At 35.1% G+C, this 27,454-nt stretch overlaps 1 protein-coding gene across 3 annotated transcripts in view; it reads left to right on the plus strand.

Moving 5' to 3' along the window:
• The window catches only part of SPART (spartin), a 57,601-nt gene extending 31,138 nt beyond the window's left edge, over positions 1-26,463 (plus strand). For all 3 annotated transcript variants that reach the window (XM_012748126.2, XM_012748124.3, XM_012748125.3), the window contains exons 4-10: positions 1,961-2,158; positions 4,085-4,252; positions 7,288-7,411; positions 10,808-11,002; positions 12,697-12,855; positions 12,937-13,027; positions 21,906-26,463. In XM_012748126.2, coding sequence (XP_012603580.2) covers positions 1,961-2,158; positions 4,085-4,252; positions 7,288-7,411; positions 10,808-11,002; positions 12,697-12,855; positions 12,937-13,027; positions 21,906-22,176 — 1,206 coding nt within the window. In that variant the 3' untranslated portion in view covers positions 22,177-26,463. The remainder of the gene's footprint in view (positions 1-1,960; positions 2,159-4,084; positions 4,253-7,287; positions 7,412-10,807; positions 11,003-12,696; positions 12,856-12,936; positions 13,028-21,905) is intronic.
• The last annotated feature ends 991 nt before the right edge of the window (positions 26,464-27,454 follow it).

Raw genomic sequence — 27,454 nt, forward strand, 5'->3', positions numbered from 1 at the left:
TATAATTTTCTATGCTGCAGAAATCACTGTTAGTCTATTTAGGAAATTAAAGTAAGATTATTTGGTTTTAGATAGGCAGATTTGGAATTCTAGGCCTTCAGAACACTATTTTTCTTTTGGTTTTAGTTTCAATATACTTTTTAAACGCCTTAAAATCTATAGTCAGTTTATATAGAACTTGGACATTCAATTACCCTGTGAAAGTGAAACTGGAAGAAATAAGCCTATCGTGGATGAGCTCACTAATCTGTAAGAACCTGTGATAAGAAAGGTCTATAAATATTTGTGGGTTTTTTGAGAAGATTTGGGAATGTTCAATTAAGGTTATCAGAATATACTTAATCTTAAATCACGGGGAAAAAAAAAACTTTTTAAAAAAAGTTTAAAAAAAAAACTTTCCTAAGCTTTAATCATTTAAAATAACCTTTACAATTTTTTTGTCAAATCTATACCCCCTACTGTTACTTTCGTCATATTTTTATTAAATTCTCACTTGTTAATTATATCCAGTGACAGCTGTGAAATTAAAAGAAAATGTATTTTTACCCTAATATATTAAAATACATAACTACTCAAATTTGAAAAGTTGTGGATTATCAGACATCATTTCACATACCACAAATGGTTTATGTATTTATTATACTTTGGAAAACACAGTAATCAGTTTTATTGTAACCTGTCAGAAGTTAGACTTTTATATAAGGTAGAGTGGTTGAGACAAATGGAACAGAGAATCCTTAAAGGAAAAAGAATTTGATAATGTTTACTAAGTGCTTTCCAAGAAGAAGTCAGACTTTCGTATTTCAATCCTTTAACATTTATATTCTGCTAGTCAAAGATGATTGTAGTATTAAATATATGAGAATTTTCTGTGGTTTATATGAAATATCTCATGCTCTTTGACTCTTATTTACCATGCAATGTTATGTTAATAGATTGGCCTCCCATGGTTCTCGGTAAGACAATGCTCTGGGTGATGGACATAGTTATATTTTGGTTACTCAGAGAATGTGTATCACATTAGAAATTAATACATTTGAAAATTCTCATTTAAATTTAGTGTTTTCTGAATTTAGATAGCCAGAATGTGAGTTTAAGTCTGCGTGTACTGACAAACTGACCTCAGATGACATTGCAAAAGAACTTGGCAAAAAAAAAAAAAAAGAACTTTGCGTCATTTTGCTTTGACTTCACAATAGACAGTCAATCCATAAACATAACTTAATCTGTTGTAGTAGCTATGTCATGTCAGATTCTCTTGGGTTTAGTGAAAAAAAATTATTCCACATCATTAGTGTTGAATTTCTAATTAAAATAATTGTTTGGCTTTTCTGGTACAGTCTACATGTGCTCATATCCTAGCCCCACTTTTTAGTTGTTGACCCTAAGCAACTTAATTGACACCTCTGTGCATCAGTTTTCTTGTACACAAAATGACAATAATACTAACCAATTCTAGGATTGTTGTGAGGATTAAATTAGTAAATACATGTATAGTACTTGGAAACAGTTTGAGTTTGTTTATTACTGCAAAGGGAATATCTAAATTGAAAAATAAAGAAAACCTTAATTTACTTTGATCATTATTTATTTAAAGCTAGAATCATGTAGGTAAACACTGGGGTATTTAAGGCCATAAACTTTAAGATTGTATACTGTGGCCCCAGACCAGTCATCTGCGTTTACTTCTGCTCCTCATCACTAGCATCAAGGCCTGAGCTTGACTCCCTCCCCCACCCCACCACATGAAACTGGTCCCTGGTGTCAAAAAGGGAAGATCAAACAGGCAAATGATTAATTTTCATTGGGAATTTGTTGATGGTTCTATAAAGCCATGTAAAATACATTTCAAACTTCAGAGTGTTTATTTTCTGGTATAACCATTTTATTAAAATGTAGATGAAAGTGTAGCTCCATTCATTGATACATATATTTTTTTTCTTCTGTCTAATCCTTTCAGGTTTGTGACTGGTTATATCCTCTAGTTCCTGATAGATCTCCAGTTCTGAAATGTACTGTGGGAGCCTACATGTTTCCTGATACAATGTTACAGGCAGCAGGATGCTTTGTGGGAGTCGTCTTGTCCTCTGAGTTACCAGAAGATGATAGAGAACTCTTTGAGGATCTGTTAAGACAAATGTCTGACCTTCGTCTCCAGGTAATGTGTATGATCATCTTTAGGATGAAAATCTCCTTTAACATAAGCACTTCTGCTTTTAAAGAAATTCCAATAACCTCTAAGTGATCAAAGTTAGAAGACTGTAAGTATATAATTTGTATGTTCACAGCTACATCTTGAGAATTTGCTGTAAATTCTGGTTAAGATTATGGACTGTGGAGTCAAATGGCCTGGATTTGAATTTGAACTCTTCCACATAATAGTGCTTAAGTCACTCTATACATTAGTTATTGAGCTCCTCTATACATTAGTTTCGTTATCATAAAATGGGGATGATGATAATAATGTCCATTTCATTAGGCTACAGTGAAGATTAAACGTTAATACATTAAAGCACTTATATCAATACTAGCAAATGGTTAATGCTTTGTAAATGTTAGCTATTGTTTTCACTGTTTTACTACTCAGGTGGAAAGTGGACTATTGGGACTAAATGGTGAAGTGAAGATAATTTTAGCTTTAGTTCCAGTTTTGTGTTGAAGATTCTAATCTTCCTCAAGATTGGCATTTTGAGGAAAAAACTGATTCTGAAACAGTCATCTTTGTTCTCTTGGTATATGAAGGCCAAATAGAAAATAAAATGTGATTTAAAACGTGATCATCCTGTGAACTTATTTAGTTTGTTTCCTCTGCCTACACACTTACCTGTTGAAGTAGAGTATTTCTGTTTAATAAGGAGTTGAAATAGAATATTATGGAGAGGCTTAAAAAGGTGTCCAGTGTTCTTGCCCATCCTAATATATGGCAAGAGGGGAAAAATATTTTTGATTAAGGATGTTGACAGTTACCTGGGGTCGAATGAGGCTGACAGTATGATAGCATAGTCTTTTATTTTCTTCAGCCAGCAGATTTTTAGAATCCATTATTTACCCGTGTACTGTGTTAAATGATAGGATGGGAAGAGCATGAGAACAGGAGACTAGATAGATAGATAGATAGATAGATAGATAGATAGATAGATAGATAGATAGATAGATAGATAGATAGATAGATTAAAAAAAAAAAAAAAGCCCCGGTTCCCAAGCCCTGAGAATGACCTGGTGATCAACACACAATTTAGCATACTCAGCAATTATTTAAGCTATATTAACAAATCCCATGCTTGCCATACAGAAGTGTGTAGCGTCAATATGCTCATGGGAAAAAGTTTACAAAAGCAGGAACCTGATCAAATGGATCTAGGTTCTGCTTGGCTTTGCTGTTTACTATCTGAAATGACACTCCTAAGTATTCACAAACCTATTAATAATATGGAGCTATTTCTCCCTTACCTCCTACATTCAGTGGACATACATAACTGGGCTTTAGGAAAGAAACTAAATGGACTTTTAGGTTATATGCTTATTTTCTCTGTTCAGTTTTATTTTTTGGTTGTATGGCTTTACAGTCCCAGAACTTCAACCGTAAACAAAAGCTCGTTACTAGTCACAATTTTAATTGCCTTTACTCTTAAGCATTCATTCAGCAAAGTGTATACTAGCAAAATACCTTTAGTATTAAGTGCAGAAAACAAACAAAAAAATCAGGCTTCCAACAATGCTTAGTAAAGTGGACATGAGTTTTGTTAATTTGCCTTTAAACTCATTTTGTCTTGTATATATTTCCTAAAATTTATTCATTATCAAATTTAAATGTAGCTGCATCTGATTTAAAGATAACTTATACCAACAACTGCTGTCTTTTGAAATTTACTGTAGACCATGTGTTATAAACCAAAGAACTTAGAGGTTTGAGGTTTGGTGATGAGATAAAATAAAAGTATAGAGAACAGCAAAAGTAATTTTTATTTATAGACTGTCAAACACAGACATTTAAACAAGTTTATCATTAGAACATGGTATAATGTACCTGGAGGAAAGTCATATAAAACAAATTCTGATTTAAGTGTAGTCCTTTACTCCTTAGGCCAACTGGCACAGAGCAGAAGAAGAAAATGAATTCCAAATCCCTGGAAGAACTAGACACCCCTCTGACCAATTGAGGGAAGCCTCTGGCACTGATGTGACACAGTTGGGTCCTTCTTTGGACCAAGGCAATAAGGATGTTCGTCATAAAGGAAAACGTGGAAAAAAGGTAATAAGTAATAAAATAAGGTGTGTTCTCTTCTAATGGTACTTTTCACCAGTTTCATGTATGTATATGATTGTACAGAGTGACAGAGTGAACACTGGTAAAAACAACTAGAATCAGCTTTAATAGTTCCCTTTTAAGTGTTTGTTTCTTAAACTATTTTAAAGATATTCTGTATTTGGGGAATATATTTTTTCCCAAGCATTTGAAAGATTTTTATGTTTACCTAAATGATGCACATCCTTTCTTGCTTGCTTTGTGGTGGTCTCCACCTTCCTATATGCACCGAGAGCTTGGAGCTAAATATACTCCTGTCTTTTTCTTACACTGCCATTTTTATTCAGTTCCTTGATTTTTCATGGTTGGGCAACAGGACAGAGACGTAGTTTTTTAAAAATAGATTTAGTAGTTTCTTTCATTTCTTAAGCTCTGAGTATGTAATATACTGTAAATGGTAAATTTGGATTATAGTTCAGTATATATTTTATTGAGTACTAGAATATTGTGCATACATAGTAGAAAAAGTTTAAATTTCTTGTCTCAAGGCATTTATTGTCTAGTGGAAAGGATATATTAGCAAAGAGATAATTTCTATCTAATGTGGTGGATAATTAGAAGATACAGCCTAGCCTAATATAATAGGTAAGTGTGGGTGGATAGGTGGTATGGGAAGCAGTAAAAAGCCTCCTCCTAGAGGACATTATGACTAAGATGAGTCTTGAAGGATAAAGAGTTGGTCATGTGAATAACAAATTGAAGGAGATTTTAGGCAATAGTAATATAAGCAGGTGTATGAAGAAAATAGCATTGTGTGAGTATTATATTACAGGCACTTCAAGTTCAGTATTGTTCATTGCTGTATTCCACATGTTAAATGCTCAATAATTGTCTTTGGAATAGTATCACATGAATATTCTATATTTACTTGGAAAGTGCCACTGTGGTTTATGTTGAACATCTTAGACCAGCTTTATGAGGACACTGGGATTCCAAAATGGTTCTAATAAATATATTTTATTTTAAAAGATTTTTAAAAAGTTAATTATAAAAAATGAAATTCAAAGGGTACAAAAGAAATATGGTGAAAAGTAAGTCTGCCTTCCCTTCTTGTCCACTAGCCATCTAGCTCCCCTCTTCAGACACATTGTTATTAGCTTCTTATTGTCCTTTCAGGTACATTTTATGCATAGTCAAATATACATACATATATATGATTTTTAACATAAATGGTGGCATATAAAACATACTGTTTTGCTCCTTGGCTTTTTATTAATATATCTGAAAATTCTATATCATTTAGAATTTTGACTTCTAGAATCAAGAAATTTTATTTCTTGGTTTAAAAAATGAAATTATATTAAAAGGTATATACAGTGAAAAGCTTTATTCCTACCTTTGTCCCTTTCCACACCATTCCCTCTGCCACTGTAGTTAATTACTTTTATTAGGACATTGTGTAACTTTCCTGGGTTTCTTGAGGCAGACAAAAGCAAATATAAATTGCTTTCCTTATACAAAAGATAATGTACAATATAGAGTGTCTTGTATTTTTTTTTTTCATTTGATAATAAATTTTGGGGATCTTTACATGTGAATAAATAGAGAACTTCCTCAGACTTTTTTGCAGCTACCCTGGTATTTCATTCTGTGACTATGTCATAGTTTCTTTAACCATTTTCTTATTGAGAGGTACTTGGCATGATTGAAATTGTTTGCTATTACAAATAATGCATCAATGAATAACTTTGTAGATCCATTGATTTATACATGTGAAGATAATCAGATAAGTTCTCAAAAGTAGGATTACTAAATAAAAGATCAGTGCATTTGTAATATTGATAGATTTTCTTAAATTGCCCTCCTAAGGATTACACTATTTAGTACTCCCACCAGCAGTGTATAAGAGTACCTATTTCCCCATATCTTGGTCAACAAAGTGGGTGATCAGTTTTTTGGGATTTTGGCAGTCTAATAGATGAGAAATGGTATATGAGAATATAGAATCTTAGTTGCATTGGTTTTATTTTGAGTAATGTTGAGTAGCTAGGCTTAATGGTCTCTTGAATTTTGTTTCCTATATATTGTCTATTCATGCCCTTTGTCCATTTTTTTTTTAACTTGTCACTGAGTTAAATGTCACTTTGTCCATTTTTATTATTGAGCTGTGAGTCTTTTTCATCTCAGTTTCTAGGAGCTCTTTATATATTAGGGGCGTTGGCCCATGGTCATAGATGAACATTGCAAAAAATGTGTCCAGTTTGTCTTTAGATTTCACTTATTGGTTGGTGGCTTTTCTCCCCATGTAGACATTTTTGTTTTATTTAATGTTGCTTTTATATTTTAAGTGGTTCTTTGTGTTTCTGTTGGGCACTTTGGTTTTGAAGTAATTTTTAATACTATGAGATCCGAGCCTGCTCCTGAGTTCTTAGAATGAATTCATTTAGCTTTGAGTGTTTGTGTGTTGGCCCTAGCTCTCTCATAGCAACTGTTAAATTAGCAAAGTACAGGTATTTCCATGTTCTCTATTTCCATGGAATGGCAGATTGTTCTGTGTTTGTATTTTCATGTTTCAAATTAGATGTTTACTTAATCTCTGTCAAAACCAGTTTCTTTGGATACAGCTTTCCTTACTGATTGAATCATTTAACAGAAATCTTTTTTAACCTTACTGGGTAAAGTGCACATACTAATTCTAGGTATGATATATGTATGAAAAGAACTCATAGTCTAGTCAAGTAAAGAAAAAAGTTTGTCAATTTAAATATGATTTGATAAATGCTACATTGGACTTATGTTGATGTTTAAATTTTACCAGTGAGGGTTTATATAGGCCAGAACAATATTCAGCTTTATAGAAGTTCTGGTATTGTATTTTATAAGATATATTTATAACTAGGTTGGCTAGAGATATTTTTCATTAATTATATCTAATATTTGGCTTAGTATTGGCTTAGTATTTTATTATATAAAGCTTCTATTTAACCCTTTCTTAGTACTTAACTAACTCTTTGATATTTTCAAACATTTTTACCATTTAGGTTAAAGATACTTCAAGTGAAGAACTTAATCTGAGTCACATCGTACCCTGTGAGCCAGTTTCAGAAGAAAAAGCAAAAGAATTACCTGAATGGAGTGAGAAAGTGGCTCAAAACATTTTGTCAGGTATTATAGTAATGTTAAATTTTCCCACTATAATGGAAGCCTTGGAACCCAATAAAGGTACTGCTGATAAAGGGATACCTAGAAAGATAATACTTTGTATTTTTGTTTTAAATAATCAATTTAGAAATACTCAAAAGTAGAAGGAACTAGTCTCTTAAAACATCACATACTGTCATATAATAGGTAATGCTTCCTGGCCTAGTCTCTGTTTTACTTTCGAGAAAGTGAGTAGTAAAAAGCTTCAGGAATCCCTAACCTGTCAGAATGGCTCTGAACATAAAATTACTTTCCTTTCCCCCTTTGAAATCCCTTATAAAAGAGGCCCCAGGGAGCTGCCTTGCCCCTTCCATCATGTGAGGAGGCAGTAAGCAGGAGCCGTTCTGTGAACCAGGAAGTGGGTCCTTTCCAGACACCAGATATGCTAGCACCTTGATCTTGGACTTCCAGCTTCCAAAACTGTGAGAAATAAATTTTTGTTGTTTGTAAGACAGCAATTTATGGTATTTTGTTATAGCAGCATCAATAGACGAAGACACCCATCAAAAAAAAAAAAAAAGAGAGAGATGTTTATCCAATTTTGGAAGCAAGTCAGCACTCCCTAACCACACAGCAATGCAGGCATGAGAAGATCTAAGGGTTATAGCCAAGCTTTTGGGGAAGTAAGCCCTGCTATTTAGGTATAGTTAGAAAGGGCTTCAGGCTGGGTGTGGTGGCTCACGCCTATAATCCTAGCACTCTGGGAGGCCAAGGCGGGAGGATCGCTCAAGGTCAGGAGTTTGAAACCAGCCTGAGCAAGACCCCGTCTCTACTAAAAATAGAAAGAAATTAATTGGACAACTAAAAATATATATATAGAAAAAATTAGCCGGGTGTGGTGGCACATGCCTGTAGTCCCAACTACTCGGGAGGCTGAGACAGAAGGATGTGGGAGTCCAGGAGTTTGAGGTTGCTGTGAGCTAGGCTGATGCCATGGCACTCTAGCCCAGGCAACATAGTGAAACTCTGTCTCAAAAATAAATAAGAGAGAAAGGGCTTCAGATAAATTATTCTAAAACCAGAATGATCATTACTGATATATGTCTTTCTGCTTTAGTTGGTTAACATTTCACTTAGCTTCTCAACACCCAGATCTTTCTAATTTAATGTAGAGATAGACTCAGGGTCTCTGTGCAAACAGTTGATATGCAGTGAGAGGAAATGACCACTTTCTGGCCACCCATTCCAACATACCATCCTAAGGCTGAGTTAGCAAAAGGGAGCTAACTATGATGTACCCATAAAGTTTCTCCAAGATTATATGTTTTTCATTACCATTCTGTGCTGGTAGGCTCTGGTAAGGAATTTTCCATTTTGGTTAATTCAGTCTGTTAAAGAATAGCCACAAAGAAGCAGAGGTAAAGAATATCAAAAGCTGAATATAGAAAGACCAATGTTCTAAACTTCATATTTCTTATGATAAAATTATTAAAACTTACTAGAAAGGCCAGGATCTATATCATCTTAGATTTCAGCTGGCCTTTTACCTGGAAGGAAAGTTGTAATTTGGGGCTTCTATTTTTAATAACAAATATAAATGCTAAGTTTCTTTAGTTCAATAAAAGTGGACAGTGTCCCATAAACTACAGTGGTTAGGTTTGCGTTAGATAATTATAAGTTATCTGCCAGCCTCTTGTTTATTCAGCAAACATTCATTGACTGCCATTTTTCAGCATTAACTGAGTGCATAGCACACAAATGGGAACAGAATCAATCTATATCTGGCCTGCACATGCCATTTAAAAAATCTAAATGGTTATCGATGAAATACTACATTTTTATGTACAATTTCTACAGTTTTAATGTATTTACCTGTACTATGCACTTCTGTGGTGATATCTTATTGTCAATAATTTGCATCTAGTATTTCTCTTTATTAGTCCTATGACTTTTGATTTATCTCATTTCCATTTATTTTTCTTAGTCATTAATGGACTCCATCCATTTTGTTTCTTGTAGAGTTTCATTGTGGGATTATAGTCTCCTTTGTTTCATTATCGTTTATTTTATGATTTCTCAGATTTCCTTCTTCAAATTCAGCTGTTTTTTACTAAAAACTTTTCAACTATTAAGTTAATAAACTCTAAAAACATAATTTTTTTAAATGGACATCTTCAGGACTTTTATTTTTATGGGAGCCTGTTTGCCTGAGTTTGAAACCTGATCATCCCCCAAAGTTGGTTATTGGTAAGACAGGGGGATAGGATTAGAGCTGGAGGTGGAGGTATTGCCTGAAATAAGAGAAGAAGCATAAAATTTTCTAACCAGTTATTACTTGGAACTTAACAGTTTTAAATAACCTTGTTTTTGGCATGATTGCTGGATGCTTACTTGTGGGCTGGAGTTATGTAAAACTATGGCACAGACCTTGAGAGAACATATTTAAGTATTACATGTCCAGCCTTAAAAGTTCCTTGTTTTAGGGTTAACCAAAAAGGAAATATTTTAGATTGTGAGCTCTCTACAGAGGATGATAACACTTTCCTTCCTATCTTTGGGACTCTGCTCTTGTGTATGTTTTCTTGCTTTTCCCATCTTTCCTCCTCCTCTTTTCTTCACATGCATACTGGCTAAGGATGTTTTTCTCCTCACTAGAAATGGCCCTGCCATTCTGCTTTTCCTCTGGCAACTGCTGCTGTCATTCATGCTACAAGAAGTATGAGCAGAGCAAAGGGCTAGGGCCTACTGTCATGAGAAATGGCTAAATCATCTACACCTCTCTTCTGTTTTAGATTTTTTTTTTTGTCATGTGTTCTTTGATGGGTCTCATGATTTTGTCATTCATGTTTATGTAGCAAGCTAAAAGGTGCTGAGATTCAGGAGTTTGAGTTTAGAATCGAAGAAGGAAGAGGACCCCCTGACTAATACCTTAGCCTAAAGCAAGCAAGAGTTACTTCTGCCTTAGTGTTTGAGATATAAGTTCTTTGGTTTCCATTTTGTGTTGTTTCTGTTTTTCTCCCTCAAGATGTCATGAGGGAAAGTGATTCCTGGACTGAGGCTAAAAGAATAAGGATATCTGGGTCCTCTAGGCAAATACTATCTTAAAGGTACCAAAACTCAAAATTAATGCCTAACACTAATATAGTGTGATAAGTAACATAGAGATACCTATAAGTTACAGTGTCAGCATAGAGTAATGCAGAACTGTCACTGAGTGATATATGCCCTAAGTATTGAAAGATGAGTTTAGTTAGAAAAAGTATATATTCCAGGAAGGAACTATAGGTATGAAGTTATCATGAAAGTTGATGACATGGCATGTTTGGCTCTGAATATCAAACTCCTTTTATTTTTCTCTTGATGTTATTTATCAAAGAGTTGGCCCTAATATTGTGTAATTTTGAATTTTATTTTTAAAAGGTGCTTCCTGGGTGAGCTGGGGTTTAGTCAAAGGTGCTGAATTTACTGGCAAAGCAATCCAGAAAGGTGCTTCTAAACTCCGAGAACGGATTCAACCAGAAGAAAAACCAGTGGAAGTTAGTCCAGCTGTCACCAAGGGACTTTATATAGCGAAGCAGGCTACAGGAGGAGCAGCAAAAGTCAGTCAATTCCTGGGTAAAGTAATTTTAGATGACTTCTTTAAAGTTAAATTTAAAATAATCTCTTAATCCAAATATTTATTTAGATGATTTAATCTCAAGAATAAAGAACTAAAACAAAGTGGTTTCTCCTTCATACAGTGAGAACTATAGACAGACCAGCAACATCAGGCTATCTGGGAGCCTTAAAAATGCAGAATTTCAGGCCCCAGACATACCTGCTGATTCAGAATCTGCATTTTTACAAGATCCCTAGGTGATTGTTATTTGCATATTAAAGTTTGAGAAACTCTGGTTAAAGGGTGGTTTTGATTAGTCGGAGAGAACAGTGTATATCTTGCAAGAGAAGTTCAGAATGTACAGTCTTGTGGCACCTAATGATAATGATACATTCTGAGAGATGTTTCATTAGGTGATTTCATCATTACGCGAACATCCTAGAGTATACTTATACAAACTATATAGTATAGCCTATTGCTTCTAGGCTGCAAACCTATACAACAAGATACTGTACTAAATACTGTAGGCAATTAGAATATAATGGTAAGTATTTATGTATCCAAACATGGAAAAGGTATAGTAGAAAATCAGTATGAGAGAGAAAAAATGGTACACCTGTATAGGTACTTACCGTGAATGTTGCTTGCAGGACTCAAAGTTGTTCTGGGAAGTCAGTAAGTGGGGAGTGTATGTGAAGGCCTGGGACATTACTGTATACTACTGTACACTTGGGCCAAACTAAATTTATTTTTTTGAAAAAGTAATTGTGCTACAGTGTTACAGTGTGATGTCACTAGGGTATAGGAATATTTCAGCTCCATTTTAATCGTATGGGACCACCGTCATATACACAACAAAATGACCATGACCAAAATGCCATCATGTGGCATGACTGAATTTGTTATTCTTGAATCCATCTGAGGGATATGACATATTCTTTTAAGAACAGCAATTCTCTGCATAGAAGTTGATGGTCAAGAGGGAGGGATGTATTGTTTGAGAAAAGCTGACTTAGTGATTCCTAAGCAATATACTTCTAACCCCTTGTCCTTTGAGAATCAAGAGCGCTAAAGTTTACTGTTTTAAGATGGTCAGATAGGACCTTAATGGATTACCATTATATTTAGTAAGATTACCTTTTTTAGTATGTGTTGAAGCACATTTGGGGTTATTTACTTTTACAGACTTAAATACCTTATTATTTCACTGAGATATTTACTGATAGAAAAATACAAATACACATAACTAGAAAATGCTAAAGGTGTACCTACCAATCTTGCATTGCAGCAGTCAGATAGAAAAAGTGGATGGTTTTCTCAAACAGAAGTGCCAAGAAGAACATGTACATCTAAGAGGCGAAGTTAGAACTGTCAGGAGGCTCTGGAAACACATGTTTAAAGCAAACAATAGCCTTTGTTTAAAAAAAAATAGCCTGTCTGTGGTATGTGCCAGTAGTTTCAGCTACTTGGAAGGCTGAGGCAGGAAGATCACTTGGGCCCAGGAGTTCAAGGCCAGGCTGGACAACATAGTGGGATTCTCCTATTTAAAACAAAAAACAAAAGCCCCAGTCTAGCTTCTCATCCTTCAGTAGAAATGGTAACATTATGGAGTAAAACAATTTTAGATCCTCACTTAACAATTTTGCAATGGATGGTAAAATCAAGGGAAGAATATATTTTTTTCTAAATTTTCTTTTTTTTATTATATTAGTTGATGGAGTTTGCACCGTAGCAAATTGTGTTGGAAAGGAACTAGCTCCACATGTCAAGAAGCATGGAAGCAAACTTGTTCCAGAATCTCTTAAAAAAGACAAAGATGGGAAATCTCCCCTGGATGGTGCTATGGTTGTAGCAGCAAGTAGTGTTCAAGGTAACAAAAGGGCCCAGAATTTTAACTAGAAAGATCTGTTTGCTTTTGGCTAGATTTACTTACTTTTAAATATATTTTCAGGATTTTCAACTGTCTGGCAGGGATTGGAATGCGCAGCCAGATGCATTGTTAACAACGTCTCAGCAGAAACTGTACAAACTGTCAAATACAAGTAAGTTGAATTTTATCGTTTTAATAACTGAATCTTTTACAGCATTTGTAAAAATTCATGACAGTTAAGATAATTATGTAAGCTGAGTAGGATGGCTCACACCTGTGATTCTACACTTTGGGAGGCCTAGGTGGGAGGATCACTTGAGGCCAGGAGTTCTAGACCAGCCTGAGCAACATAGCAAGATCCCATCTTAAAAATAAAGGTAATTATGTAGTTATTTTTATTAGGTATCTGATAAAACAATTTTTTCACTCATTGTTTTTCTTCAATAGTGAAAATAATATTTTTGGTAAAACAGAATTCTTGTGACTTGGCTTTGTATTAGTAATTATTATAAATGTTCATCATTAATGTAAAGGATAGGTTTGACTTTTTTTAAAAGCCTGGAATTTCTGTATACCTTATTGAACTACATGTTCTTGGTGGGTGATATCTGCCTGAAAAACTTGAATTATAATTTATTATACCCCCTGTTAACCTGTTCTGTATACAAAGATTGTAAAACTTTGTCAAATCTTACTTGACTCTAATTACCACTGTACATTTGTATTGGGATGGACAAATGGTATGTCTTCTTCATATATTAAGAAATGGACAGGTGTGTAAATGAATGCATTGCACAAGCTTACATGATCAGTGGTGTTGATTTCTTTCTAATTTGGCCTTAAGATCTCTCTAGAGAGTGGCTATAAATTCTAGTCCTGCCCTTACGAGTCCCTAGAGAAGATGGTTGTGGATATTTACAGTATGCCTTTCATGGGATACTTCTTTATCTTGGTGGACAGCCTAATGCCTAAGTGTCTAACCTGTGACCAGGTGTCCCTCTTTCAGGAAATTTGTTTATACTGGAATACACTCTTATGGCTGTTATCTGACTTGTGTCCAGTTTGTTCCTACTAAGTCATTCTAAAGGAGACCCCTAACTAGAAGGAGAGTTAGGTTTGGGTGTGTTGGTCAGGTGAAACACAGGAAGCAGCACAAAAATCCATGAGAGAAGAGGGGTATCCTACTGAGGGCCGATGGAACTTCCTGGAGATAGCAGGGTGCTCAGTCAGCAAGTGGGGGAAGGAGGGAGTGAGCATACATGGATGAGAGGGAGAAGGGGCCCTGTGGAACTGTTGGGACTGTGCCCTCAGTAAGGTCCATGGGTGTTATCCCTTTGGTTTGCCAGTGGGAGATGTGGATTGACTAGTTTAAAGAAAACATGTGAAGGGAAGAACTAATTTACTTGACTCTGGTGTTGGCTGTTCTCGTGATCAGCAGCTGTGGGGTGTGTTGAGTTTTGAGTCAGTGAGATGAGGAACAAGTGAGTTCTATTGCAAACAACCACATGGGGAGGGGGAAGTTTTAACAAAGCCAAAGGTGATGGGATACAACTGGGTTTGAGACAATTTATGTCAGGCCTAAAAAGTGAATGCTTAAGCAGCAACTATATCATACAAATTTATGACAAGTAGTATTAAAGATGAGATTTAAAATAGGATCTTCTGCTTTTAGCTCTTTGTTCTTTCTACCTAACAATACTGTCTTTACACAGTATTAAAAGAATCAAGGTCTAAAAACTAAATCTAGTGTGATGGACCTGAGTTGCTTTCTTAGCTTTGATTTAGTTTGGGTCTTACTGTTTCTTTAGAAAGAAAAAAGAAGAGCAACGTTACTGGTGTTCACAATTCTTTGTTATTTGTGTTAATTATCCACTTACTGATAACATTTATCTGAGTTCATATTTATGTGTCAGGGACTATGTTCAATGCTTTCATATATGTTATTTAATTTTTAATACTGTTATTATTTCTATTTTATAGATGTGGAAACCAAGGCATAGAGACTTAAATAACTTACTAAAGATTGTGCCCCTAGTAAGAAGTAGAGCTGGCATGTAAACCAGGTGTTTCTGTCATTAGAACCTGTGCTCTGAAGTGCAGAGAAAAGTGCTGGGCCACCACTGCCGATAGTGGGTAATCTGTGCAGGCTTAATACTTTCCAGCAGTATCTAACATGTTTTTAGATTCCCTTCCACCACAGTAAATTACCTTTAACTTAGGAAATACTGACTTAATTTCCATCCTAAATTAGTTTGACCTGCTCTGCTTGGGTATGCATATCTTTGAATCAAAGCAACATGGCACATCTTCTTGAGTTGTCAGTCTTACCAATAACAGTTGAAAATGAGAATATAGAGTATGTCTGAAATTCTTTTAATGGAAATGTAAAACCAAGTCTTCCAGTGCACTTCTTGCCACTTGTGGCATTGACCTGTGTTTGAGATTCATTAATTTTTTTCTGCCCTTGAGGTTACTGGATGGATCAGTGATAATTAGAAAAATAGTTTCTTTATTTGTAGCAAGAGCAGGAGGAAGTCAGAAGTGCCTTTAGGCCAAAAGTGAATTATTTTTAGATTGTCATTATCATTTGTTGTTAGCACAGATAATTAGGCAATCATATTAGAAAGTAGGAAGTACTTAGTTGGATTTGCCCTTTACCTATTCTAATGAAAAAAATACTTAACTACAATGGGTATATTAAAAGTTTGAGATCCACATAACTAGGGAGTACTGGGTTTTGATGTAAATTTTGTATTTCTGGTCCTTAGCAAGGAGAAGTTAATGTGATGAATAGGATATTTTAACAGTGATTCTGAGCTAATTTATTTCTATTATGGTATGCATTGCTGTTTTTATCCTTTCCTCCAAAGATTCATGGAATAAATAAAAATCATGTAAGTGAGAATTTAAAGTAGTTTTGTATTTTTAACCATGAGGATGATTGTCTTAGCAGTAATTTAATTTCTACTGTTAGAGACTTGGAAAGATGGGAGAGGCAGCAGGGAATAAAGGATTTTTCCCAGGTAATACTGTTTTCTCATCTGTGGAGATAATCTGGCCCAGAAATAGAAAGTATCCTTTAAGAAAAGAAACTAAAAGTATTGAACCAGTAGTAACTTAGTCGCAGAACTGAAGAAATGGAAAAGATAGTTGTACCTTTGTTTAATTTAGTTATTTATGTACATTTATTAATATATTTATTTACGTTCTTAGTTGTTTGCACTTATTATACTATCAAAAAGTATTTGATATAGTGAGCATTGGTGGTGTTCTACACTAATCCAACTGATCGTGGTATAATGAAGAAAATTTGGGGCCAGGTGTGGTAGTTCACACCTATAATCCTAGCACTCTGGTAGGCCGAGGCAGGAGGATCACTTGAGCTTAGGAGTTTGAGACCAGCCTGAGCAAGAACGAGACCCCTGCCTCTACTGAAAATAGAAAAAATGAGCTGGGTGTGGTGGTACGCACCTGTGAGCACCTGTAGTCACAGCTACTCGTGTTAAAGCAGAAGGATCACTTGACCTAAGGGTTTGAGATTGCAGACAGCTGTGTAGCTGGGATGACAGAGTGGGACTGTCCAAAAGAATAAAAAAGAAAGAAAATTTGTGATCTTATTACCTATGATATATTGCTCTCCAAAGTAGTTATTTTAAATCTGAATTAATTATATGCATTATGCCAAGGAGAAAAACAAATGCATTATATAAAATTCCTTATCTGATTTCTGGTAGTATAACCTAATACAGAGGATTAAATAACTATACTCTTAACATTGTCAGGTCAATGTGTAAGAACTATTTGTTAGGACTCAGTTTATTTTTGTCAGTTACAATAAAGCTTTTGTCTTATTTTATTTTATTTTATTTTTTTTTATTTTTTTTTTTTTGAGACAGAGTCTCACTTTGTTGCCCAGGCTAGAGTGAGTGCCGTGGCATCAGCCTAGCTCACAGCAACCTCAAACTCCCGGGCTCGAGTGATCCTTCTGCCTCAGCCTCCCAGGTAGCTGGGACTACAGGCATGTGCCACCATGCCCGGCTAATTTTATATATATATATCAGTTGGCCAATTAATTTCTTTCTATTTATAGTAGAGACGGGGTCTCGCTCTTGTTCAGGCTGGTTTTGAACTCCTGACCTTGAGCAATCCGCCCGCCTCGGCCTCCCAAGAGCTAGGATTACAGGCGTGAGCCACAGCGCCCGGCCATTTTGTCTTATTTTAGATTTAGAAACGTGAAGGCCTGCAGGAACAATGAAAAACAACATGTAAATTTAAACCTGCTACACTTAATTTTAGTATAGTACCTATTAAATAATTCATCACCCTTCTACATAGCTTCTAAATTTCACCTTTAAGCTTCTTTGTTCCACTTTAAATTGTTTAAAGAAGAATATAACTTCAGTAAACTAGATCCATTTTTATTTTCCCCTAGCAATATTGTATCTTTGAATATATCTTTGTGGAAAATAAGCTTAATAATAGATATTTTCCTGTCAGAAATGTACTGTTTTATGGTACAGTATTTTATTGGTTTGTATAGTGAAATTTAAGTAAAATTCTCCTTAAATTTGCATTGGATGAAAGGGTAACTCCATTGGCAAATGTAATATTACCCCAAACTAGTTCTATGTAACATCTACTCAGGAGTTAAATATTTAGTCATCATTATGACCATCACTTGGTTTTTTTCTTGTCTCCTAAGTACTGTCAGTTGCTTTATCAATTCTATATAGCGTATTGTTTCCAGTTCCTTCATCCTGGTCATCTCTATTTTTATTTTGATTGGGACAAATTAAAGTTTATCAGTGCCCTTCTGAATACATGGCATCTGGCATTGAATCTCATGTTCCAGATGTGTTGTGATCAGATTGAATATAGTGGGATTTGCCTCCCATGTTTTAGTCATATTTGCACTTGATAAATATGACACACAAGACAAAGAGTATATCCTCTTTATTAAGTGATATCAAACTTGACTTTTTGTTTTTGGAGACAGGGTCTCACTGTTGCCCAGGCTGGAGTACAGTGGTGCAATCATAGCTCATTGTAGGAGCCTCAAACTCCTGGGCTCAAGCATTCCTCTTACCTCAGCCTTCCAAATAGCTGGGACTATAGGCTGGTGCCACCATGCCCGACTGATTTTTTTTTTTTTTTTAAGAGACAGTCTTGCTATGTTGCAGGCTGGTCTTGAGCTCCTAGCCTCAAGCAGCCCTGCATCAGCTTCCCAAAGTACTGGGATTATAGAGGTGAGCCACTGTGCCTGGACAAACTTGATCTTTTAAAAAATAAACCTTTAAAATCTGGACCTTCATCTTGTCTTTGGACAATTGATATTTGTACATAAAATTAAGAACTTTCATTGGTACTTGCTTAACTTCACTTTGTTGTTTTTGACCTGTCATTAAATCAGTCCTTTATTTGTGCTTTTGATCTTAGTGTGTCATATTAGCCACTCTTCGGGTTTGTGTTATCCATAGATTTGAAAGACCTGTCTTTTTTATGAGTAGATTTTTTTCCAGAAATTTTCATGGATAAAGTCTAATCACATGGCTGCTGGAGCCTCTCCTCCTGATTGATCTTGTTCCAGTATTTCATGCTTATTAAAATTGGTGGCTTAGCTGTCTACATAATTTCCTAACATTATTCTCATTTAACTCACCTTTCTATTTTGTCTTATCAGACTATTTCTCAGTGTTACTGTCTTCCACATTCATTTGCTAAATATTGATTATTTGTAAGGTGTCCTGTCAGTTTTCTCTTTTGGTGTTCTAGTCTCATCTCTTCATGGATAATCTCATCTATACCTGTAGCTACAATTAGGATTTATATACCAGTAACTCTCAAATCTATGTTTTCTTTTAATTTTTGTCTTAATCTTTAGGCTCATACGTCCCAACTTCATACTGCTATAGACGATCTGCTACCATGTCCTGTTGATTTATATATTCATTCCTTTCCCTTAAGCCTTGTTATCACTACCTTAGAGTAGACCCTTATCATTTTTCATCCCTCTCACAGCTGCTTTCCTACCTGGTTCCTTTGCCTCCAGTCTGAGACTCTTAAAGTTCACAGTGCAACTTCAGTTAGAGGAATCTTTCTGAAAAACAAATTTGGTCATGTCATTCCTTTGCTTAATTTTTTTTTTATTTCTCATTCATTTCAAGGTAAGGTTTAAACTCCTTAGTTTCACCTACAAGGTCCTTCATAAATTGGCCAGAACCCATCTGCCTTTGATGGATAGATTAATAAAAGGCTGTTTCTACCTTAAGTATTTCAGGTTAATATTTCTGAGTATAATTTTGAAGGTTGCCTATAAATTGATTTTCAGGCAGATTTATTTGAAACTTGTTATGGTGGAAATGCTGCTATAATTAGTGAACTCTAGAATCACTGCCAGCATGTTGTCTTTGTGGACATCACTGAACACACTGGGGAAATTTCAGAAAAGTCTGGTTCAAATTGGAGATTGAATCCCATTGACTTATTTAGGGTGTACTTCATGTTCATTTTTTATTCTTCAATTGGTAGTGTTAGTATATAAAAAACAACTTAATTAGCTCTAGTTAAAGTTAATTTATTTAAAAGTAAGAGATCAAAAATAAACTTTATCTTCTTGCCAGAGATATGCTTTCTAGGAGTTTTTAGCAGTGCAGTTTGAAGAAAAGGACTGAGCAGTTACTTATCTAGGAAGAGAAGAACAGATGCCTACTAGGGAAACTGGTTCTAAGGCATATTAGAAAGCAGAGGTAGTAAGTGAGGATATATTAAAAAATAAACACAATTGAAAACAAGCCATTTTTAGGATCTTTTAAAATATATATTTAGTACTTTAGAACTTTCAGACTGCTTTCACATGTACACATCATTTTATGAGATAAAGAGGAGGAAGTTGATGAGAGGCAGAGAGGTGGAGACTTGACTAAGGTCATATGACAGAGTTGGTATTAGAATCTAGTTTTCTGACTCCTAGTTTGGTACTGTTTTCCCCAAATTAATAGGAGTTGGTGCCAAATGTGGAGATAACATGGAAGAACAAAGTCAACAGAGTTCCAAAACAAATTCATGTCTAGTACATTGTTAAAGACAGTGTAGTTTTTAGAATTGTGTTAAATATAGAAATATCATGAGTGCAGTTAGAGGTAACAAACTATATCAGTAGAAAAAGGAACATTACATGTACTCAGAGGTGGAAGTTTATAAATATAGAGGATTTCCTATACTGGAAAACATAACTATGGCAGAAGTCTTGAGTTACCATGTCACTTCATTGTAGCTCACATAGTCCTAGAGAAGTAAACCCAAAGAGAAACTTGTTACACCAAGAGTTATGGTCATTCTTTCAGTGCTGAAACTGCTGTTACCCCTTTCTTTTAGTTCAGCCATAGCCATTGCCACCTGATAATAGTATTTGTGACTAGGGCGTGGTTGATAATGGTGACTAGGGCCCCCTGTCTTCTGCATCATCAGAAAATCCTGTGCAGTGCTGTGGGATTGCAAAACAACAGGGACTGGCAGAAAGCAGTTGTAGGAGGCTTATCTGTCTCATGACTGGTGAGAAGGCCCCAATCAAGAATAGTACAGCCTTAAGGGTTCTGCTATGTGCTGGCTCTAATATAATTATTAACATTAGGCAGAAGACAGAAGAGAATCATCATTCAGGGGCACAATAAGATTACTTCACATTTGAAGCACTGGGGTTGAAAAATGCCAAGCACAAACAAGCCAGTGGGGTCACAAACCATTGTTCTAGGCCAGGCCAATAGTAATAGAGGACTTGTTAATCCATAAGACAGATCCAGTGTTAGCATAAGATATCCAGATATAGGTCACAAAGCACCTAGGAAGCTTCAGTGTGTCCTGGAGAAAATGTAAAATTTTCTCTATTGTTTTAGCAGTTCTCTAGTTGGGAAAAACTGTGGGCAAGAAAAGCTTTAAAAGCCTGGTACCAGAAAAGGGGTAAAGAGTAAAACAAAACAGGGAGATATATTTTGGTATCCTTAGATAGGACCTCAAATTACATTTTCTCGTAGAAATAGTATTAAATACAGATACTGATATTTATTTTCAATAATAACTACTTTTGTGTATGCTGTATAACTGCCAAGCACTTTGCCATACATTTGATATTCAGAAAACTCTAAGGTAGATAGGGTAGAAATTACTGATTTCATTCATTCAATAAATATTTAGAACAGGCACTGTTCTAAATACTTAGGATACATTAATAAATTAATAAACAAAAGATTCCCCTCCCCAGTGGGGTTTATATTCTAGTGAGACAGCAAGACATAAAGAATGATCATTAATAAGTTCTGTAGTACATAGAAAGAAGCAAGTTATAGAAGAAAGAGCAATTTAAGGGGGGATTTATTGGCAGTGTTGTGGGGCATGTGGGATAAGGCAATTTAAACAGATAACTGAGAAGAGAATAGTTGAGCCAACTTGAGGAAGGTAAGGCAATGAACTTTGAAAGTTCAGGCAGAAACCAGCCAGTATAAAGTCTTAAGGCCTTTGTGTGCTTAAGGAACAATAAGGAGGCCAGTGAATCTGCAGTGGAGTGGGATATGGAGGAGAATGTCGTAGAATCTCTGCTTATGACAAACTCAGATTCCCATAGTTTAAAAGACTAGTTAAGGTAGAGCTTGAAACCATTTATTGTATAATGACTAGCTTCTTTGTGTCCTACAGTTGCTTCAGTGATTATTTTCCCTTATATTTCCTTATATTTCTGGAAGGAGAAGATAAAGAAATGACTGATTAACAATCTTTATTATAATTTACATTTTATTTTTATTCATCAGTCTTTATTATATCATTCTTAGCTAATCTAAATTTAGTTTCACATTGTTTTTACTAAAGGAGAAAATACAGCTTTGTCACAGTGTTACTTCATTCTCTACTATGTTTTAAGTTATTAATTAAATTGAAACCTAAACTTTGATTTCGTTCTCAGGGATAACACAGTAATCATTTGACTTAATTAACACTAATTAAGAATACCTCATTTTATATTTGTATTTTTATTGTACATTCTTTAATTTGTTTTAAAGATATGGGCATACTGCTGGAGAAGCTACACACAATGCAGTGGATTCTGCTGTCAATGTTGGCGTCACTGCCTATAACATTAACAACATTGGTATCAAAGCGATGGTGAAGAAAACTGCAACGCAAACAGGACACACTCTTCTTGAGGACTATCAAATAGTTGATAACTCTAAGAGGGAAAATCAAGGAGCAGCAAATGCAAATGTGATAGGGGAGAAGGATGAGCAGACGAAGGAAAGAAAGAAGAATGAGGCAAAGAAGAAAGATAAATGATGGAAATTTTGGGAATCGCCTATACCAAAGCCTTATAAGATGGACGAAATTTTGTTAAATAGGCAAATGTGGAAAATATCCACAGATATAACCAGTGTTTTTTAAATGTATTCATTCCTACAAAGTGACTTATAAATTTTATGGCATGTATTCTACTTAAAAGGAAAAGAATTGGTATTCTTGCATCTAGCTTTTAGAAATATGAAGTTATGTTCTCAATATGTTTATTTTTTTCCAAATGTAGCTAAAATATTTTTGCAGTTAAAGCTAACAATGTGCTATAAACCTCATTAAACCTAATGTTAAACTATTTTTGTATCTGCTATCTTTCAGAAAGCCAAGTAGGAAATTATATATTTACTTAAAATTTGGCATTTAGGAACATTAGTTCTATTTATACTGGGAAGGAATGATTTAAAGTATTGTCTTCTCTTTTTGCACTAATTGTGGATTTTTTTTTAGATGCTTGTCAAAATTTTCAGTGTATAAGCTAAACAAAAACTGTAATCCTTTAGGATCTTAAGAATTCTCAGATAACATTTTAAAAGACTTAAAAACAGGGAGGAGACTGGTAAGGAATACAGTGAGAGTCTATAAAATTATTTGGTAGCTTACCTATTAGGAAATGAGATGGTTTTTTTGATTTAAAATGAATGCAATAGATTTTTAAGGATTTTATATTGAGACTGGTATTGATCTGTTAGAAGCTAGGAAATTTGGTGGCATGATTGGTACTAAAATTTTAAGTGATTTTGTTATCAGCTTAATTGGACAAAAAAATACTTTAAGAGATTATTTTGCTGTATCTGCTTCTGTAACCTTTTCCAAAAGGCTAAAACTTTGTGAAAACTAACGCATAAACAGAATTGCGTTTTCTGATGGTAAATATATTTTTCTTTTGGGATTCAGTCATTGGAATTTATACTAAAAGCAAATAAGTTATTAAAAAGGAAAGGTTCTATTCATTATCCAAGTAAAGAATGTGAAAACTATAGGTTAATCCATGGTGGGTAAGCATAATAGTTTCTACTTTGGCAGAAGACAGGATATTCACAGACCTTTAACCTACATATGTGTAAGTAAATACCTAATGGCATTTTACTTTTTTTTATTAAATTGGTATTAGTTTTGATAGCTGTAGTCCATTCTAATCATTTCTGAACCTCTAGTGGCTGTTAGTTTATTAGACTTTATTTGAAACTGTCTGAAGAATGCACTTTGTGAATAAAAAACTGAATTGCTTGGCCTCACATATATCCATGGGTTTGTATTTTGGGAACACATAGAATTGGTAGAGCTTTCTCCTAAGGCCATGGATGATGTACTAGTTATTAAAATTGAAATAAAAATGAATTGGTAAACAGCTTCCAGTCAGTTTCTGCTTTGCCAAATTTACAAAATGGAATGGCAGATAGTGGAGCCTAAATTTTAGAAAAGTTACCTTTGACCAGAGGTCATTGTTAACTAAAAAAAATTAATTAACAAGATTTATAATAAAGGAGAGCTTTATTTCTTATGAAGGTTAGCGACCTGCCGAGTGGCCATTCCAACAGGTTGGGAAGCAGATCCTGGGCCAGAAGCCAGGCACATGTACTTTCAAGGAGAGGCAAAAGACAACAGTATTTTATACTGAGCATGGTGATCAAATGAACATATTTAACAAGTATCTATAGGAGGAGCCAGGAATGTGTATGAAGAGAAATCATACACATGTAATTGTGCTTTCTCTCTTCCATCCCAGCCTGTCTGGGAACTCAGTTTTAAGGTATTTCTGGGGACACATTGACCAAGAGGAGTCCATTCAGTTAGCAGAGCTCTTGGGGTTTTATTTTTAGTTCACATCTGCAAATATACCTGATGGGCCAAATCCAGTGGCCACCTGTTTTCATAGAGTTGTATTAGAGCACTGTCATACCTATTTGTTTACATGTTAGCTATGGCTGCTCTCTAGTACAACCCCAGAGTTGAATAATTACAACAGAAACTGTATGGCCCATAAGCCTAACATATTTACGGTCTGGCCCCTCACAGAAAATGTATGCTGACCCCCTGCCTTAGACTACAGAAAATGAACTTTTCCCACCATTCCAGTGAGTCACTAGGAGATAGGCTTCTAATAAGGAATTTTTTATATTATATAGTAATTGACACATAGAAAAATTGCATAAAACATGTAAGGTATGAAGCATAATAAAATTAACACTCATAAACTTATCACCCAACTAACGACTTAGAAAATTGCCAGTTACATATACATGTGTGTTCTTTTCTATTTTCTCTCCTTGCCTTTCTCCCCCACCATTATTTTACTATTTTTTTTGCCTGTATCACACATGTATATTCTCCAAACATACTGTTTCACGTTGTACTTTTAAAGCTTTGTACATACAGTATCTTAATGCAAAAGTCTTATTCAACTTACTTTTTTGAGTTTGTGTTTAAAATTTATTCTTGTGCTTATGTGTATGGTTTAGTTCCTGTATAGTATTCTGTGTGAGTATACCACAATTTATTCATTTTCCTGTCAGTTGACATTTGTTTCTTAATTTTGGTTGTTAGCAACTGTACTGCCATAAACATTCTTGAATGTGCCCTGCTACACATATGCAAGAGAGTTTATACATATGTGTCGACTTGTCAGGTCATAGGGTTTATCATTTTTAACTTTGCAAAATGATGCCAAGTTATTTTCCAAAATGATCATATTCTCTTGAGCAGGATTTCCCTTGACAGTGTTCTTACTGTCATTCTAGCATATATAAAACAGTATTTCATAGTTTTAACTTGCATTTTCTTGACCTCTCATGATGTCAGTAATTTTTCGTGCTTGCCATTCATTTCCCACCACTGTAAAATTTGCCTGTTATAACTGTATTGCTTTTCACATTTAGGTGTTTAATTTATTGAGAATTATGTGCATTTGTACAAGATGTAAGGTAAGAATCTAATTTTCTCCCCTGTGGATAATCAGTTACTCAAGCCCCATTTATTGAATAGTTCTTTGCTTTAGTGATTTCCACAGTTCTCTATCTAGAGATAATCAGGCTTCTCTGTATATCAAGTATTGAGTGTTTCTGGGCTATGTTATTCATCTGTCATTTCCTTTATTTCTATGTTAGTACCACACTGTCATCATTATAACTTCTTAATAAGTCCCGCTGCCTGGTTAGGGCAAGAGGGTGAATTCCCTTGACCATATCCTCTAAGGATATTTTAGCTAATCCAAGAAATTTGGTAAGTTTAAAATCTCCTCACAAAGAAACATCAGTCTCAGATGGACTTACGGGTGAGTTATTTCAGACCAAGAAAACTGTAAACTAAAACTTTTGACCATCCTACCTGCCCCACTCCCTTATAAAAGGGAACTAGCTAGGCTGTTTTTGCCATTCTGCCTTCTGTCATGTGAGGATGCAGCAACAAATTGCCACCTTGGATGCAGAGGCTAGGCTCTCACCAGACATCAAACTTGCCAGAACCTTGGCTTGACCTTGGGCTTCCAGTCTCCAGAACTTTGAGAAATAAATGTCTATTCTTTATAAATTACCCAGTCTCAGATGCTTTGTTATAGCAACTTGAACAGACTTAAGACCAGATCATTCACCTACCTCTGCTTGGCTCTTTGAGACTTAACAGATGTAATAATGTGTGAAAAACAAGAGTTCTCAATATTTACTGCTATCAGGGTTTTCTTCACTTTACAGGTTACCCTCCTCCATGCTGTACTGAGTAGTATTCTGGGAGCACCTCCAGGTACGGACTGGCCATAAAAATGATGATAGCTTAATGTTTTATAGAGTGCTTACTATATAAACTTACATAGTGCGAGGAGTGTCATAAGTGCCCATACATCAATTGTTAACAAACCAAACTGGGCTCCATGTGCCTGGCACAGTTAAAGCCTGACACTGAGATTCGCAGTGGGAGAAAGGGGCATTTATTGCATGGGACTGTTGGGGTGAAGGCAAAAGTTCTCCTTTGCCCTCAAAAGGTATACTGAAAAATCACCTTACAATAAAATAGACTAATAAGAGTTATCAAATTTATTTAACATGTATAGACAGGAACCCCCAGAAAATGACGATTCCACTCCCCAGTGGGGTTGAAAAGCTTATATTTTTTTCTGGTAAAATGGTTTATGGGAAGGGGGAAAAGAGAAATTCTGTTTGAGGGGCAGAACAAAGGGCTGGGAAAAGAGAATTTCAAAGGCCTCCATTCTACCTTATCAAAGACAGAGAATCACCCCACACACATAGCTCACCACTGCTGCAGCCTATAAACAACCAGCAAGTAAGAAAACCACCATACTAAAGATATCTATAACCAAGGCATCCATCCAGAACCTAGATGACCATCAAAGCACCCACAAGCAAGCTGAAAGGTTCTTACCCAGAATATACTACAGACCCTTGCAAGTGAGGGATTGGGTGGGAAAGCCCCATCTAAACAAAATCCAAAATTAGAAGCAACAGCTACTCCAGATAAAAAGGAATCAGTGAAGGAACTCCCAGAAGTATAAAAAATCAAAAAGGGCACCGCAAAAGGGAACACCAGCTCTCTAGCAATGGATATCAACCAAAATGAAAATATTGAAATGACAGATAAAGAATTCTAAATATGATTTGTAAGGAAAATCAGTGAAATCCAAGAGAAAATTGAAAACCAACTCAAACCAGAAAACCAATTCAGGAAATGCATGAAAACTTATCTGAAGAGATTGACATATTAAAAAAAAAATAGAACTGGAAATGAAATACTCATTTAAAGGTATACAAAACACAGTGGGAAGTTTTAAGAATGGACTAAACCAGGCAAAAGAAAGAATCTCGGAGCTTAAAGACAACTCTTTTGAATTAAAATCAGTCAAAAAGAATAGAGAATTAAGTGGAATAAACAAAGTGCTAGAAGTCCTAGCCAGAGCAATCAGGCAAGAGAAAGAAATAAGTGGTATCCAAATTGGAAAAAAGGAGGTCAAACTGTTGCTTTTAGCTGACGATGTGATCTTACATCAGAAAACCCCAATGACTCCATCAAGAGACTCCTGGAAATGATAAATTCAGCCAAATCTCAGGCTACAAAATCAATGTATACAAATCAGTAGCATTCCTATACACCAGTAAGTCAAGCTGAGAGGCAAATCAAAGACTCAATACTAGTCACAATAGCTACAAAGAAAATAAAATACCTAGGAATATACTTAACCAAGGAGGTGAAAGATCTCCACAAAGAGAACTACAAAAACACTGAGGAAAGAGTTTCCGACAACACAAACAAATGGTAA

This window comes from Microcebus murinus, chromosome 13, assembly GCF_040939455.1.
Source record: "Microcebus murinus isolate Inina chromosome 13, M.murinus_Inina_mat1.0, whole genome shotgun sequence".
NCBI lineage: Eukaryota > Metazoa > Chordata > Mammalia > Primates > Cheirogaleidae > Microcebus > Microcebus murinus.